Raw genomic sequence first — 18,448 nt, 5'->3', positions numbered from 1 at the left:
CCAGGCAACCTTCATGTTGGCTGCGTTGTCAGTGACCAGTGCAAAAACCTTATCTAGTCCAAGGTCATTGATGATCACTTTTAGCTCATCTGCAATGTATTGGCCTGTGTGTCCGTTTTCCTTTGTGTCTACACTCTTGTAGAACACAGGCTGAGGAGTGGTGATTATGTAGTTAATAATTCCTTGTCCCCTGATATTGGACCATCCATCAGTGATGACTGAAATACAGTCACCTTGGTCAATGGTCTGTTTCACCTTTGCTTGAACTCGACTGAACTCTTCATCCAGTAGATGAGTAGACAATGCATGTCTGGTTGGGGGAATGTATGCTGGTCGGAGAACATTCAAAAATCTCTTCCAGTACACATTGGATGTCAGCATCAGGGGTGAGCCAGCTGCATAGATTGCACGAGCGAAACACTCATCTGCGTTTTTCTGGCTAGTGTCATCCATAAAATCAAAGAATCCTCTGATGCCAGAGGGACCAGGAGCTGATGAGTGGGTATCTGACTCTGATACAGCTGAAACAGATTCATTTCCCCATAATATCATCAAAACTTACCTCACTTGTTAAGTCCACAGGCTCAAATGTGTGCCTTCAATACTCTTTGTCCTTCAGGCTCAAAAGTGTGGTCCATGTGTACATGTGATGGAGGCATGCACAGTGCCAGTAGGTGGTCTCAATAGCCATGCAGCAAGCATGTGCTATGTACATGTGATTAAGGAATGGCATGGATATTCAAGTGTATTTGAATTGCATTTGTTTGTTTTTGTCAATATTATGCTAAAATATACTTTGCTCAACTATATTTAAGTTCCCTAAGAAGAGCCAACCTTCAAGTTTGAAAATTCCCAGTTTATTCCCATAAATTCCCGTTAATTCCCGTTTATTCCCATGGAAAGTTTCCATCTTTGAAAATTCCGGGAATTTTGCAACCCTAGTTGGAAGACCCAGCCTCGTTTCATCTTCAAAGTTCTCACTGATGGAAGGAGGTTTTGGCTCAAAATCTCACGATACATGGCCCCATTCATTCTGTCCTTAACACGGATCAGTCGTCCTGTCCCCTTGGCAGAAAAACAGCCCCATAGCATGATGTTTCCACCCCCATGCTTCACAGTAGGTATGGTGTTCTTGGGATGCAACTCAGTATTCTTCTTCCTCCAAACACGACGAGTTGAGTTTATACCAAAAAGTTCTACTTTGGTTTCATCTGACCACATGACATTCTCCCAATCCTCTGCTGTATCATCCATGTGCTCTCTGGCAAACTTCAGACGGGCCTGGACATGCACTGGCTTCAGCAGCGGAACACGTCTGGCACTGCGGGATTTGATTCCCTGCCGTTGTAGTGTGTTACTGATGGTGACCTTTGTTACTTTGGTCCCAGCTCTCTGCAGGTCATTCACCAGGTCCCCCCGTGTGGTTCTGGGATCTTTGCTCACCATTCTCATGATCATTTTGACCCCACGGGATGAGATCTTGCGTGGAGCCCCAGATCGACGGAGATTATCAGTGGTCTTGTATGTCTTCCATTTTCTGATGATTGCTCCCACAGTTGATTTTTTCACACCAAGCTGCTTGCCTATTGTAGATTCACTCTTCCCAGTCTGGTGCAGGTCTACAATACTTTTCCTGGTGTCCTTCGAAAGCTCTTTGGTCTTGGCCATGGCGGAGTTTGGAGTCTGACTGTTTGAGGCTGTGGACAGGTGTCTTTTATACAGATGATGAGTTCAAACAGGTGCCATTCATACAGGTAACGAGTGGGGGACAGAAAAGCTTCTTACAGAAGACGTTACAGGTCTGTGAGAGCCAGAGATTTTCCTTGTTTGAGGTGACCAAATACTTATTTTCCACCCTAATTTACGAATAAATTCTTTACAAATCCTACCATGTGGATTCATGGATTTTTTTTTCACATTCTGTCTCTCACAGTTGAAGTGTACCTCTGGTGCAAATTACTGACCTCTGTCATCATTTTAGGTGGGGGAACTTGCACAATCGGTGGCTGACTAAATACTTTTTTGCCCCACTGTATGTGTGTGTGTTTTTGATTATTTATTTATGTATTTATTTTTCAGTTCTGTTATCAAAGTTTAAAATGAAATAAAAATTGTTGATGAAAAATAGTTTAATAATCCCTGAGTAAATAATGAGGCTACAGTTGCTCCAAGATGGATGAGAAAAGTGGTGAAAGTCTCCTAAATCTCTTGTATGTCCTACAAAACATAAATAGAAGTGGCTCTTCATGTGGTCCAGTGTCCTTAACTATTCTCTCCTGAAAATGTATTCATGGTTGAGTGATTATTTACTTTTCTAATTTCATTTATTCTTCCTATCCTTCAGCAATTTACATTTTATTTTATTTTTCCTCTTGATTTTGGATCTTTTAAACAAGCAGCGCTAAACAAAACTGCCACTGGTTTTAGATATTTATGAAAAATGCTAATCTTAAACCATTGCACGCCCATGCCTCAATATTAATTTGTGTATTTGTGTCTCTTTCTGCCCTGCTCTGTATGTATGCAGGGATGGCTGCAGGATGGAGAACGTGGAGAAAAACATTGGCAGCAGGAAGTTCGCCTTCAGCAGCGTCCAGCTTCTCACCTTCCCCAAACTCTACAGACCTCCAGATGGCAGCTATGGATAAGAATGCATAAAATGTATCTATGTACATATGTGTATATAATTTCTTTTATCATTAATTTGTTTTATAATGTGATGACAGTGTTATTTTTATTTCTGTGTTCATAAAATGTTGATTGTGGGTGTGGAAATTTGAATGACCAACATTTTTCTGCAATAAACACTTAAACGCTCGACTTATTTCTGTCTAATATTAAATTAAACCAAATGGGTAATGATATATGCAGCAGCACAAGTCATTGTGGTCTGGGACTCCAAAAACACATGAATCTGCTAAATTGTCTCCACTTTTTCATTTACCCCAGAAACAAATCTGTAAACTGAAAACATTAAATATTGATAAGTATCAAAGTTCAGTATCTGATCAAATGTGAAAAAATTACTAAAATCATCCCTGCTTTTAATAACTTGATATCATTGATCATAAACTCTTCCTGCATTGACCAGAATACAACACTGGTGTTAAAGTAAATCCCTGAATTATATGCATCTTATGAATTCCAATTTGGCCATGTAGGTCAGGAGTGTTTGTTGTATACAAGTTTAGCCATGGAGACGTGCTCGGGCCGATATTTTTGTAGTTTTATTTCTATGCACACAAAGACTTCTGTGTAATCACTGCTTTCACTTCCACTAATATGCAGTTAATTCCCTGTCATAATATTGAATCCATCCATGGACTGTTTAAGGATTGGTTAAACTTTTTTTTTTAACTTTTGTTGTGAAGAAGAAAAAATTTTTCTCGAATAAACAAAATGGACTGAAACATTTTGAAAATGGGAAGTAAGTCACACCTGCTGTTTTTGTTTTCCCACATTTGTTTAACCTCCTAGGACCTGGGGCCCGTTCTTCGTACCTCGCTAAGTAAGTTAGCTGGATTAGATTGTTGACAATTTCGCGTGATCTTGGATCGTTCGGTTCCCCGAAGCTCATCCTGGACTTGCTGCCATAGCAACAGAGCCGTAAGCGTAAACCTGCTTGGGAGCAGGTTTACTTTATGTAAACAGGATTAGATCGCGGCCACGCAGGTATGTCCGCTTCATTTATACGAAAGCAACAGCGATATTTTACCACTGTTTCACCATAAATAAATATTATCAATGTAACTAAAGATAATGCAGCACTTGATCCTTTTATTGATGTCACACAGATACATACAGGTCATTTCCTAAAAAAGGGAAATGTACTATTAACATTCTATCACATGTATTTGATTATTTCAGATGTAATTCATATTTCAGAGTAGTAATAGTAAATTACTTCGTGTAATCAAGATGAGAGACCACGGCTATAAAAGCGAAGGTGGATTAGGGAAGCCTGTCGCAGCCGTGTCCTGTCCGTTTACGCGAGCCACCCATTGCGGAAGGTGCAAGATTGATAAGGAGAGTTTTCAGAATTCAGCGTATATTGCGGGACAGACAGGATCCTTTAGCTCAGCGCGACAGTGTGCTCATTGAGAGATATCGATATTCCCGTGAGGGTATTATTTACTTAACCAACTTGTTGACGAGGGGGTGCAGGACCACCACCTGTCTTTTGTTGCTCTGCCCTTTTCTTGGTTGCTGTTATAAACAAACAGATTATTTCAGGGTCTCTTTCCTAGAGACGAAAAGCAATATAAGTGATAAATATTACCATTCAGTAGAATATTCTTATATTTCACTTTTACTTGTTCCCATGTTCTAGTGGGTCCTGTTGTGGCTCTAATGTGAAAGGGGATATAATATAACATAATATAATGTAATATAATATTGGATAATATGGTGTGATATGATAAATCTACCCTACCGCCTACTGGTGTTGGCCAGAGGGGCCGATGGCGCAATATGGCAGCCTGGCTTCTGTCAGTCTGCCCCAGGGCAGCTGTGGCTACAACTGTAGCTGCTTCCACCAGTGTGTGAATGTGAGAGTGACTGAATAGTGGCATTGTAAAGCGCTTTGGGTGCCTTGAAAAGCGCTATATAAATCCACTCCATTATTATTATTAAATTACTTACGAGTTTAATTTGTCAGCAACTTTCTGCCAGCCCTCTCTCCTTGCTTTTGCAGCCTTTGCAGTGTTCCCTTGCGTTCTGATTAAACTCTGAATCTCCTGAAATCCCTCACTCAGGAGTTCTTGCTCTGCTGCCGAAAAATACTGAGCGCGCTCCTTTGACATTTTCGCCGACCAATCAGAGGGTTGCCGATCAATGTTTCTACTATCGATGCGTAGCCCCTTTTACGACACCCAGTGATCTCACATTACTTCATCCAGCTGTACTAATCGTCAACAGCAGGTGTGTTCGGGGAACCGGAATAGCGAGCTCAGAGTTAGCGCGATGATTTGGTCTTGGATGTGTCATTTGATCTTGGATGTAGTAAGCGACGTACGAAGAACGGGCCCCTGGGCCCTATTTCAGGAAGCCGGTTTAGTGCAAACTCTAAGTATACCCTGAGTTAACGAAAACTCTGGGTTTTCGGTTTCACAAAGCGAGTTTAGATTAATCCTGAGCAGTGTTGGGTAAGTTACTTTAAAATAGTAACTTAGTTACATTACTAGTTACTTCTCTCAAAAGTAACTGAGTTACTTCAAGTTACTCGTTACTTTCAAAGTAACTAGTTACTAGGGAAAGTAACTTTGGTTTTACTCAGAATTCTCTTGTTAATGTGTTGCTTCCATAACTTTGCCAGTCTTCTAGCTTGCTTACTTGCCACAAGTGCACTGTGCCACCTACCAATAGAAAGGAAAAGATAATGTGTATATTTCCACGAGAGAAATCCCACGCCTGGACCGTCATTGACCGCTGCCATGATTCTAGCCTACGTCACAGCGTCATGTGCGCCTTTTACATCCAACACAAAAACTGCAGTCGTGGTGCTTTCAATTGTACTCAGAACTCGGAAATTCTGCCTTCTGAATAGGAAGATGTAGGCAACACCAGACTGCAGATGAGCTGCATACAGGGCTGGACTGGGACAGAAAATTGGCCCGGACATTTTGACTAGAGACTGGCCCACCATTATAGGAAAAATTATAAAGCCTTTGAATGAAAACAAATGCTGTTGTGACTGTGATGTACACTGTTTTGATGGTATATATGCATCAATCTATCAATCGTTTGTTGTAAGATTCAGATAATTATTTTTTAAAAGCTAGACATTTTAAATGAGAATAAGAAAGAAAAGTATTTCGTTGTGCCCACCTCTCCCTGTTAATGCCCTACCTGGCCCCCTGGCAACACTTTGCTAGATCCGCACCTGCACAGTTACCAGCTGTCAGCTACCTAAAAAAGGATCCTGCTGTTATTTGTCTCTCAGAAACAGTTCATAACTTCCCTTCAACTCATTCATGTCACCTAAAAGGTAAACCTGTTTCTCCATCACCTGTTCAGCTCTGATGATTCAGTAAGGACATCTCCTGGTTAGTCCCAACACTGATCCTGAGTGAGTTACTATGACGACACACTCCGTGAAGCTAACCTGCCCCCTAGCAGGTTTACTTCAACTAACCCTGACGTTCTCCGCCTCTTTGTCGGAAACCTGACTGTAGGAAGTGTCAGACATGGCGTGCTCCAGTAGATGTTGAAGCCCAAATTCTCCGCAGAGCTCTCCACCGGGAGAGAGTGATTAGAGCGCGTTTGGACATTTTATCATTTCCTGATGATTTCCTGTGTGAACGTTACCGTTTTTCAGCACAATCTATAATTTATTTGAATAACATCCTCAGGCCTAATATTGCTCATGTGACACATCGCCGACATCCTCTCAGTTCTGTACATATTATTCGTATTGCACTTCGGTTTTTTGCGAATGGGAGCTTTCTGTATAATATTGGTGACGCTGAGCACGTTTCCAAGGCTACCGTCTGTCGGGCAGTCAGGAATGTTACAGTTGCACTGAAACGTCTCCTGTACTCGTTTGTGGTGTTCCCCGGTCATAGACCCACAAGATTTATCAAAGAGGGATTCCACAAAATTGCAGGTATCAGGATGAACGAAACTTAATTCATGATGTGGTGATATTTGAACTACTACTTAAATTTTACATTTATTTTCACGGTTCCCAGGCGTGATTGGCTGTATAGATGGCACTCACATTCCAATCATTGCTCCTTCAGTAAATGAAGGAGACTATGTGAACAGGAAGTCTTTCCACAGCATTAATGTGCAGGTACATAGCTCCCTGTAGCATTTCAAACTAACAAATTAGAACCGGCCCAATGAGCTGAATGACTTCCGACCGGTGGCACTGACGTCACATCTTATGAAGACTCTAGAGCGGCTCTTCCTCAACCTCCTCCGACCACAGGTACAACATGCCCAGGACCCACTACAGTTTGCATACAAGGCGGGTGTCGGAGTGGAGGATGCCATCCTGTACCTCCTACACAGAGCCCACTCACACCTGGATGGGGGAAAAGGCACGGTCAGGATCCTGTTTCTTGACTTTTCCAGTGCCTTTAATACCATCCGGCCCTGTATGCTTCAGGAAAAACTGAACAGGATGGAGGTGGACCCCTGCCTGGTGGCTTGGATCTCCGACTACCTCACCAACAGACCACAGTACGTCAGGCTGAAGGACATCACGTCTGACACAGTGGTCAGCAGCACAGGAGCACCACAGGGAACTGTGCTGTCCCCTCTTCTCTTCACCCTGTACACCTCTGACTTCTGCTACAACTCTGAATTATGCCATATTCAGAAGTTTGCAGACGACACAGCCATCATGGGGTGTATCTGGGATGATCAGGAAGAGGAGTACAGAAGTCTGGTGAGGAACTTTGTCGCATGGAGTCACACAAACCACCTGCAACTCAACACCTCAAAGACTAAGGAACTGGTTGTGGACTTCGGGAGGTCTAGAGCAGGTCCACTGCCGGTTCAGATAGAGGGGGAGGAGGTGGAGGTGGTCAACAAGTACAAGTACCTCGGGCTGTGGGTGGACAATAAACTGGACTGGTCATGCAACACAGAGCACCTGTATAAAAAAGCCCAAAGCCGACTGTACTTCCTCAGGAGGCTGAGGTCTTTTAACATCTGCAGGAAGCTCCTGAGGATGTTTTACCAGTCAGTGGTTGCTGGAGTACTTTTCTATGCTGTGGTGTGCTGGGGGAGCAGCACAGCAAAGAAGGACTCATCCAGGCTGGAGAAACTGATCAGGAAGGCTGGCTCTGTGGTCGGCATGAAGCTGGACACTCTGGTGACAGTGGCAGAGAAAAGGACATTAAAGAAACTGATGGACATTATGAACAATGCTGGGCATCCTCTGCACACGGCCATAAACAATCAGAAGAGTCTGTTCAGTGACAGGTTGCTTCTCCCCAAGACAAGAACTAACAGACTTAAAAACTCCTTTGTCCCACACGCCATCAAACTGTTTAACTCCTCTCTGGAGGGGAGAGGGAGGGGAGACAGGAGGACAAAGGAGGGGGGGACAACTAAGCTGTAGTGCCTCTTCACCTCACTGCGCAATACCTTTTGTGCAATACTTTTGTAAATAGTCAACAGTGCAATAGACTCAATACTCGAAATGTGCAATTCACTTGTATTTTTATTTTTATTCCTATTTATTCTATTTATCCCCTTCGTATATTTTATTTATATTGTCTCTGTATTTATATGTGTGTGTGTGTGTGTGTGTGTGTGTGTGTGTGTGTGTGTATATATATATATATATATATATATATATATATATATATATATATATATATATATATATATATATATATATAATATTCTGTAACTCTGAAACTTCTGTCGGTGCTGTGCTTTTTGGAAATCGAATTTCCCAGAGGAACCCACCCGAGGGATTAATAAAGTTCTATCTAATCTAATCTAATTATTTCATTATAGTAATGGATGCTAATTTGTGTTCTCTGCACTGTGAAGTTCATATGTGATGCTGCCAACATTATCACAAATGTGGAAGCCAACTGCTCAGCCTCTGCGAGTGGTGGTGGTGGAGGACCCCCACCTGTTTTTCGGGCCTCCGTTTTTTTTCTGTTGGCTATAACGGGCCACATTTGAGCATACAGAGTAAGCAAATATGTACTTGTAATGTGCTCAGATAATTTCAATAAGTGCTGACAGAAAGAAAATTAATGTAGCCTCTAACTGCAATCGATTTACATCGGACAAACAGACCAAGCACTATGGCTCATAATACAATTACACCTTACCTGTTTGGACTATATTTTTATATTTCATTTTTACTTGCTGCCAGGAACGTTTGGGGCCTGTTGGGTTGCACCTGCGCCATTGCTCCTGGGAGGAAACACTTTGCTCCATGTGAACAACTACAGTAGTTCATAGCAGATGTAAATTTAGTAACACTTATTACCTTCGTACTTATTGTTATAACAGACTGATCTTAAAAATTAAAATTTAGAGTCTTCCCAAGTTATAAACATTAAAATCTCGAGCCTGAGATGTTAATGTTCCCCGAGATGAAATGTAGAAAAAACTTGTTTTCATAATTTTTAACAATATTTTTGTTAAAACGTTTAAATCAACCCTTAATAGGTACTTAAAAAAGCATATACCGCTTCCCTGTTTGCAATTTTCAAGACGGTTTAAGAAAGCGCAAATGTAGTAAAGACAACGCTGGAATCCACATAAAAAAAATCTGATTGATTCAAATGTTGAAGGGACTCAACAACTATCAATTTATTTCACTTTCTTTTATTTCACAGAGTTGTCTTTAAATTTTCAAACAGGGATTCAATCTGTTTAAATATAATTGTTTGTACTTTAGATTACATGTTTTTCTTCTTGTGTAAGTTTGACATTGTATTTCTAATCCAGTGCATAACATTTGGTCTGAGTGGGGTTTTTTTGGCTGTAGCAAACAAATTATTTTGATGTGATTTTGCAAGCACAGAAGTTGTCAGCTGATAATTAAAAAAAAAATCCTCAAAACAAAAACTGTTGGAGTTTAGTTTAATTATTTTCTTACATCAGATCAAAATCTAATCATGTATTTAACAATTGCAGTCTGCCTGTTCAGTTTTTCTACTGAGTATAAACACACAGGAAGAGATAGTTTGAGACCATAAGAGTACATGTATGACCAGTGAGGGATATCATGTACCGTAATCGAAAACATAAAGCTCTGTAGACCAACTATAGAACAATAAATTTGGGAATTTTGAACCTCGCATAATCAGACAACACGTTTAGTAGAGCCTGGCTTTTCATGTTTTCCATCTGAATCGCACCCATATTTAAAATTTTCCCGAACAATGTTTGGACAAAGATAAAGTTTTGATATTTATTTCATAATAAACACAATCCCTCTGAAACATATGGTCATAGTTTCTGCATTTAAAGTGCCCATGTAAGATGAGAAATATAATGTAATGAGAGGGTGCGGTGGCTGAGCTGTCCTGAAGTGTGGTTAAGTTTGTTCATATAGTTTTGGACTCCACGCCTAAATCCTTTGTTCAAAGATGTCTCACCTATTTACCTATGAACAGACTTCACACTGTTAAGGATGCACCATAATCTTTCTTTCATCAAAAAATATCAAAGAGTAGAATGATAAATAAAGTTTCACGTGATATAAACTGCATGTTTTATTGCAGATGTGTCAAACTCATTTTAGTTTGTGAACCACATGTAACCCAATTTAACTGCAAGTAGGCTAAAGAAATAAAACCACAATAATGTATATTTAGAAAAATAATCCACTGCCTACCACTCCACACTGGTCATTGCTGCTTGTATAACCACAAAGGTAAAAGAAAAGAAACAAGAGGGAAGAAAAGACTAACACTAAGAGCCTATAGAGAATCTTCAGTGCTCTTCTTGGCAAATGAAATGTGTTTGGGACAACAAAGTGTTTAGACCATGACTCTGCTTGAAAAAAACGATGGCTAGAAAAGATTAAACTAAGAAAAAGAAATAGTGGCTATAAGTCATAGTATTGCCTAACAATCAAAATATCCCTAGCCTGATCCTGGGAGAAGGTACAAATCCTTTGGGGAAGTCTGAAATCAGGAAGAGCAAAAAATTAATTATAAAATGAAATATCAAATGCAGCCAAACAGCCCCTTGACATTGATCCAAACATTTAATCTAGAAATGTTTCCAAACATTTCTACTTCTCAGAAATAATGCTGCCATCACTTCACTTTTCTCCAAAGGCCAGTAGGCTGCATGTTTGACACTTCCACTATGCCCCCAATTTGTGCACATCTCAGGAAGGATATTAGCCCACTCCTCTTTACAAAAGTTTTCTAAATCCTGTAGTTTCCTTGGCTGCCACTTGGTGGAGCTTTTGCTCCTTCCTCAGTTTTCATATAGGACTGAGATGTGGGGACTGCGTGGGCCACTCCATGATGTCAATGTGCTTCATCTTTACCCAATCTTTTGTTGGCTTGATGGTACGTTTTTGGACCCATCCATCACTCATCTTCCGTGTTCTGGCTGAGTTCACGAACACTGAAGATTTCATGGTGCAAGATCCCTGTACTTGATTTTGCTGTCATCTGACCACATCACTTTCCATCAAGCTTTCACTGAATCATTTAGATGTCACTGGCAAACATAAGTTGGTCTGTACGTGTGCCATCTGGAGTAGGGGAACCTTGACCACCTACAGTGACTAGGTGACTATGGTCCAACACACATTATTAACAAGTTCCTGCTCTTTAGTTTTGGGCTATCCACCACCTTTCTCATCCTCATGAGTTGGGAGAAGGAGTCTCTACTTCTTGACACTCTGTGACATGCAAATTGTTTTCTCACTTTGATGTAATGTTTTTTCTGGATTTTTTTGGTTGATGTGTTTCCCCATTAAAATGACCATAATAATAAAATAATAAAGCATAAAATAGAGATTGTTTACTTCTATGTAAGTGAGTAAACATTCAAATTAAACAGGAGATCAAATAATTATTTCTGTTACTGTAAATGTACATGCTTAGAGTCTCCATATGTTAAAATATAATGAATTAGCCACATTTATCAAAGTAAAAGTAAAACACAAGCTAAGCTTTTATTGATCTATTTTGATTGAATTTTGCAAGCTTGTAAGCTGGAGGAAGTGAACTCGAGTAAGCCTGTTCTTGGACCTGTTCTAACAGAGGGCAGATTGCCAGCTGCCAGCCCTTTCAAATCAGTGCTCGATGAGCAAAAAGGATCAGACACTCACTAAATGTTTTAAAGGGGTAAGCAAGGTAACAAATAATAAAAAGGCACACAAGTTTTATCTCGAGGATGGGTTACTGCTGAGGAAATGGGTCTCAAGACCTGCTGCACAGCAGAAGGGGATCGATGAAGATTGGGGGGTGGTGCATCAAGTAGTCATTCCTAAGGGATTCCGTGATGGCATATTGCAGCTTGCGCATGAACACCCACGGTCAGGTCATTTAACAATCACTAAAACCTATGAACGCATTCTTCAGCATTTATTCCAGGTCTGAAGAAAGACGTTGCCAGATTCTGTAGAAGAAGCAGGGTTTGCCAAATTGTGGGTAAACCTAATCAGATAGTACAACCTGTTCCCCTTAATTAGGGATGGGTACCAGTATCCGGTGCCATGATGGCACCGGTTCTGTCATAAACGGTAGTAACCAGACCGAAAAGCAGCGCACATTTCGGTGCTTTATTTTGGTGCTTTTTTTTCCTGAGCTGTGATACACTTTAGATTCTAGCCAATCATTTTACATTTCCGAGGATAGTAGGCGGGCCCAGATACGTACGTTCTTTTAGAGCAGAGCTACAGATTAAAAATGCCCAAAGCGAAGCGGTCAAAAGTCTGGCTGTACTTCACAGCAAAATATGCAAACTCAGCAGCCTGCAACAAGTGCTTTAAGCTGATACTGTGATACTGTCAAAGGAGGTAACACCTCAAATCCGATCAAACACCTGGCGACACATAGCAGTTTTTTTAAAGCCGAGAAATGCGCCGTATTTGATAGCTTGCTGCGAGACCTCACACCGTGCACATCTAACTGTGGGTGTGGCGCCTGTTATCGGACCCGGAGTTTGCAACATCCCCCAAAAACCCGAAGAGTACAGTCCTGGCCCCTAGCCCTGCCAGTGTAGCAGAAATGATGACGGATGATGATGCAGCAGCAGCCGTTCTTCTCTGCGTGAGTAGCTTAATGTTGTCCGTGTGTAATTTACGTTGAGTAGGCTAACCACGTTATTACATTAATGCATGTAAGGTGAACTAGCAAACACCGTCGTAGTTACATGCGGCTGTCTTCTTGTTTGATGGCAGATGCTCCCTTCACCCTGGCCAAAAAAGCTAAAATGACCAAAGAAAAAGTGGAAAACAGTTAAACATGAGAGGTTTTTGGACAAAGTTTGTGTTTTTTCCATTGTTTAAGCAGTGCTTCCAGCCAAGAGTGATATCATATATGCCCTCTAGCTGCAGAAAAGGCTAACATTGTTATCTTTTTACAAAAAAACAGTTGAACATGAGAGGTTTTTGGACAAAGTTTGTGTTTTTTCCATTCTTTAAGCACCGGCTTCCAGCCAAGAGTGATACCATATATGCCCCATAGCTGCAGAAAAGGCTAACATTGTTATCTTTTTACAAAAAAACAGTTGAACATGAGAGGTTTTTGGACCAATTTGGTGTTCTCCATTCTTTAAGCACCGGCACCGTTTCAAAAGTACCGGTTTGGCACCGGTATCAGATAAAACCCAAACGATACCCATCCCTACCCTTAACCCATCCCAGGACTTGGTGGGCCTTTTGAGCGTGTCTTGTTGGATTGTGTGGGTTCCCTACTAAGAACAAAAGCTGGTAATCAGTTTCTCTTGACGATCATGTGTGCTGCAACCTGTTTTCCTGAAGGCATTCCTCTTCAAAAAATCACTGCTCCCACCATAAGGCCGTACTAAGACTCTTCTCAACATTTGGTCTGCCCAGAGTTATTCAAACTGACCAAGGCAGCAATTTTCAGTCAAAACTGTTTAAGCAGACTTTACAAACATTTGGCATTTTATATATCCTCTTGAGCCCTTACCACCCTCAGTCACAAGGAGCACTAGAAAGATGGCATCAGATTATAAAGGCGATGATGCAAAAATACTGTCTTGAGACTGAAAGGAACTGGGATGAAGGGCTACCTTTCCTACTTTTGCAGCTCGTGAAGCAAAACAAGAGTCCTTGGGTTTTAGCACTGCTGAATTGGTTTTTGGACATAGTGTATGAGCACCACTGAAAGCTCTAAAACAACAGCTTTTGTCAGCTACAATCAAATGGGCTTGAGTTTTTTACACAGTGTCAGGAAAGTCTGTACCAATCTTTGTCAATGGTGGCAATATGACAGAAAGACAGTGCAGAGTTCTTTTAAACCTGGTGACAATGTACTTATGTTGGTGCCCACACCTGGTCCAACTCTGTCAGCCCAATTAGCAGGTCCACACATTGGTTCATCCTCATGAAACTGCGACACGAATGAGGACTTACACAGCTTGCATGTTGCTACACGTTTTATTGCTTTAAACGCCACCAACACTCTGTTCCACATTTCCAGCTGCTACACAAACCCAACACTTCAGGTCCCGGCACAGCTGATCACGGGAGACATGATCAGCTGATGGAGCTCAGGTGTGTCGGCCTCCCCTGACTAGGGCTGTGTCCCAATCCAGCGACCACACGCTTCGTAGTGCGCATTTGGAGACCGATTACATCACAGGGACGCAACGAAGGGTGTCCCAATTCGAAGTGTACTCCAAATGCGGTTGACAAATGTGCAGTTCATTTCCCCAATTGGAAGGGTGGATCCAGTGTAGACTTTGTGGTCCCATATAGCCACAATTCATAGCGTGGCAGTGGGTGTGGATATTTTTTTCGGAAAAAAACAGCGGATGGCTGAAGCGTGGCTGCTGAAGAGTAAACTTTCAAAAGTAAGTGCTGAATATTATGTCACAGTAGTTTGATGTATCACAAAAAACTCACACAACTGAGAAGCCAGAGGCTCATAAAACATTTCAGTGTGAGTAGGAATGTGATAGACTGCATGAGAACTCTCACAGGCTGTTGTTTTCCAGTAATAGTAATAATTCCAGTCTTTTATGCTGTCTCACAAGGTGCTCCATCTCGAAAGGCACCTGGTGCTCCCTCTATGAAGACAGCCAAAGTAATCGCTGTGGCACAGTCGAAGCTGAGCTTTATCAAGCCTGCACAAACAGCTTTACCCAGAATGTTGAATAATGAAGAACATTAAAACATTACTGTTGGCCACATGTCGACAAAGTTATGTGACATTAGTGATGTTTGTACTTTCAGCGTTAACTTGGTTTTAAAGCCTTTACTTTAAAATATACACCGTTCAATAGTTCTCCTTAATCTTGCAGAGAATGTGATGATTTTATGGATAATTAAAGTCAGTCATATATCCACAAACACAACAAGCTGAAAGTCAGTGATGCTGCTCGGTTTGCAGTCCTGAATATCACGGCACCAGCAGGATTCACTGCACTGTTAATGTTATCTATGTTATATTGCTGCCTCTGTTCGGTGGTGTCGAGCCAAACGGACTTTAACGTGTGTTTGAACGAGCTGACGGTTCACTTGTTAAGCTGAAAGAAAGATGCTTTAATCACAGGAGTCACACATGTGTCCACTGCACCATCTGGGAACTCTTCTTGTTTAGCACTCGTAATAACACAAACACTAAATCCTCCTGTTTGTAGCAGTGTATACACCTGAGACTGTCACCTGTCTGTCTGTCTCATCTGGCCTTTGTCGTGCTGTTCAGGTTGCCTAGCAACCATGATACTAACCGCGAGAAACGATTCATACAGCATGGTGTGACAGAAATGAAGGAGAAAAAAGGTTTTTGTGTTCATTTGTTTTTGTTTTTTTTATGAGATCACTGTACTGAACAGTCTTTATAAGATTAGTTAGTAAATAACAATTAGCTAATGTTGTTCATGAGACCAAAGTCATGATAAATGATAAATGAAAGTTCGTCAATAGAGAAGGAAGGAGTGAACAGGACTTGGACCAATTGGTTAGGCAGAGGGATCGGGTTGGAAAGAATGTGCAGCGGGTTAGAGGAGGGTGCCAAGAGAAGAAACGGCACAACAATGAGCTCTCAGCAACAAAGATGGAGACCAAAGAAACTGGAATCTAAAATATATTTCAACTAACATCCATCCATGACTTCTGTCTATTTTAGTGTAGTGAACTCTGCAGTGACTCCATGATATAAAAGAAAAAGTCCAGCATAGAGCGGCTGAGTGAATGTGGTCTGGACTCTGTGGAGGAGAGTCATGGTTTCAGAGACTCTGTAGAAAGACAGAATACCTGCTCTGTGATCCAGGTACACTCCTGCTCTGGAGGACCGAGGACCTGAGAGGACAGTTTGGAAGCTGTTGTAGAAAAATTTATAACAGGTTTTGTAGCAACGTAATGCCCAAGATTTGGCATTGAATCCAAGTCTACATTCATTTAATTTCCCATTTCTGCTGATATTCTTGTATAAAACTGCAACACAAATTCCTTCTCCGCTCCACTCCACCTCCCAGTAACAACGTCCACTCAGGCTCTCTCTACTCAGGACCTGATAAAAATAAGTAAATCTATGTGGATTATCGGTATACTCTGCTGATGAGTACGACAGAAAATCTTCATCACCTCATCATACACCTCATCAACAGTTACAGAAAAAAATATTCACAAACGAGTAATATTTTCACAAATATACTGTAACGATGGTTAAGTGTTACTGGACAGTGACATGTTGGTTTTCTCTGCACACTGTTGTTGTTCCTTTAAGATTCATGTTTGGTTGGGCTGCAGGAAGTAGTGAGGGTGGTGTACAGGAAGGGGTGGGGGGACCTGGTTGTTCTGTGTGTGTGCCAGGCTGAAGAGAGGTGTAGTTCGAGAGCGCTTCCCCCTGAGTTAACAACCCGCTGGCTTATGTGCCGAATAAACGGACAAACTGAGACCCCAACCGTCTGGTTCTTGTGAACGTTACATTGGTGTCAGAAGTGAAGAAAGAAAAAAGAACCCCAGAACGCCCGAGACCCTGTTGCCGGCGACGCTTGCCGTTACGAGACGAGGATGTTGCCGGGCAGGATTAAGAAGGAGACGGAGGAGAGGGAGGTTCGTCCGCGCTCGCCCGCCCATGGAGTGAGGGAAACGGCGCTGCGGCTGTCTGCCGAGGCTGGATTTTCTCCAGGTTTGACTAGGCTCGGGAACTGTTCGCACAGCGGCCGCGATTCCGGCGGGAAGGAGTCGACCTCGCTTGGCGCACCGTCACGTGATGTAAACAAACATGGCGGCGCCCAGCAAGCTGCAGCGAATATAAAAACGCCTAAGTTCAGCGGCAAGACGCCATGGGAAGTGTTTATCGCACAGTTCGAGCTGTTAGCTGTTGCAGCTGGCTGGTCTGAGGAACATAAAGCTCTCCAATTGGCTTTGTGCCTGTGTGAGGATGCAGCTGCATGCCTGCTGCTGCTGACCGAGGAGCAGAGGGGAGATTATAATGCTCTGGTCGGAGCACTTCAGAGGCGCTTCGGGCAGTATAACCAACCAGTGCTGCTGAGGTCGGAGTTCCACAACAGACACAGATTGCCAGGTGAGCCCCTCCGCATTTTGGCCCATGAAGTCGAGTGCCTTTGCCGGAGGGCGTATGACAGCATGCCACCATCAGTGCAGGCGGAGTTAGCTCGGGACCAGTTCCTGCAGGCCCTGAGCCCTAAAGAGCTCCGCATGCAAACTCAGCTTGCTCGGCCGGCCACACTCAGTGCAGCCCTGGAGCTAGCGTTGGAGAGGGAGATGCTTGCAGGATCCTCTGGGGGCGCTGACGACGCACACGTGGTGAGGGCTGTGTCAGCACCTGTGGAACAGATGGAGACGCCAGCGGGCCTGTGCAGTTTGGTGCAGACAGCTTCGCTGCAGTCGCCTTCCCCTCGGGCTGGCCCACACCGCCGACCTCAGAGCTGCTGGGGATGTGGACAAGTCGGACACCTCATCAGGCAGTGCCCCAAGCTTGCAGCGGTTCAGGGAAACGCCCACGGGCCCGTGTAGGCGGGAGTACACGGGCCTGGGAGAACGACATCCCCACACCACCGCCACCTCCACCCGGTGCGGCCATCACTGTAGGCTGGACCCAGGTTGGCGGCTTTTGCCATGTTCCAGTGACGATTGCGGGGGTGTCCTGTACGGCCCTGCTGGACACGGGATCCAATGCAACGCTGGTCCGACCCGATATTGTCCCAACCGGAGCTGCTGTACAACCGACTAACGTGCAACTTAAGACTGTGACCGGTGATCTGGCCCCAATGAGAGGGAAGGGAGTGTTCCAGTTCAAGGTGGGGGACCTCGGTGTGTCTTATGCTGCCTGGGTGGCTGACGTGCAGGACGCCTGCATCCTTGGGCTGGATTTTTTACGAGCCATTGGTGGTGTACTGGACTTAGGCAAAGGCCTCCTCGTACTCCCTGATGGGAAGAAGGTGCCGCTTATTCCTCCCCCGGTCTGCACAGCATCTGCCGCAGCGTCCACCTCCACCGCAGAGACCCCTGCAGACCCGCCAGCAGAACAGCGAGCGGAGGAGGAGGAGGAGGAGAGGCTCTCAGCAGTGAGGAGTATCTGGTCAAAGAACTGTGAGGGACTGACTCCACAGCAGCAAGAGAGTCTATGGCAGGTACTAAAAGAGTTTAGTGACATTTTTGCCCTGAAAGAAAGTGATGTTGGCTTGACACACTTGGTAGAGCACGTCATTGAGACCGGGGATGCCCAGCCTATTAAAGTGCGCCCCCGCCACCTGCCCCTGGCTCATCAGGAGGCTGCAGACAGGGAGCTGTGTGAAATGATGAAGGCGGGCATCATAGAACCATCTGATAGCCCGTGGG

General features: G+C 43.2%; 1 protein-coding gene across 1 annotated transcript in view; it reads left to right on the top strand.

Annotated features, from left to right (window-relative positions):
• The window catches only part of LOC146713706 (type II inositol 3,4-bisphosphate 4-phosphatase-like), a 43,593-nt gene extending 40,773 nt beyond the window's left edge, over positions 1–2,820 (top strand). Inside the window, exon 26 of the mRNA XM_085450058.1 lies at positions 2,528–2,820. Within this exon, the coding sequence (XP_085306184.1) occupies positions 2,528–2,648 (121 nt within the window). The 3' untranslated portion in view covers positions 2,649–2,820. The remainder of the gene's footprint in view (positions 1–2,527) is intronic.
• Positions 2,821–18,448: the final 15,628 nt, after the last annotated feature.

The sequence above is a fragment of the Copadichromis virginalis genome, linkage group LG3 (assembly GCF_057382275.1).
Source record: "Copadichromis virginalis isolate Kocher_CV1m ecotype Utaka linkage group LG3, C_Virginalis_male_GT1.1, whole genome shotgun sequence".
NCBI lineage: Eukaryota > Metazoa > Chordata > Actinopteri > Cichliformes > Cichlidae > Copadichromis > Copadichromis virginalis.
Note: the sequence above shows the minus strand (reverse complement) of the source record. Positions and strands in the feature narration are given on the sequence as shown.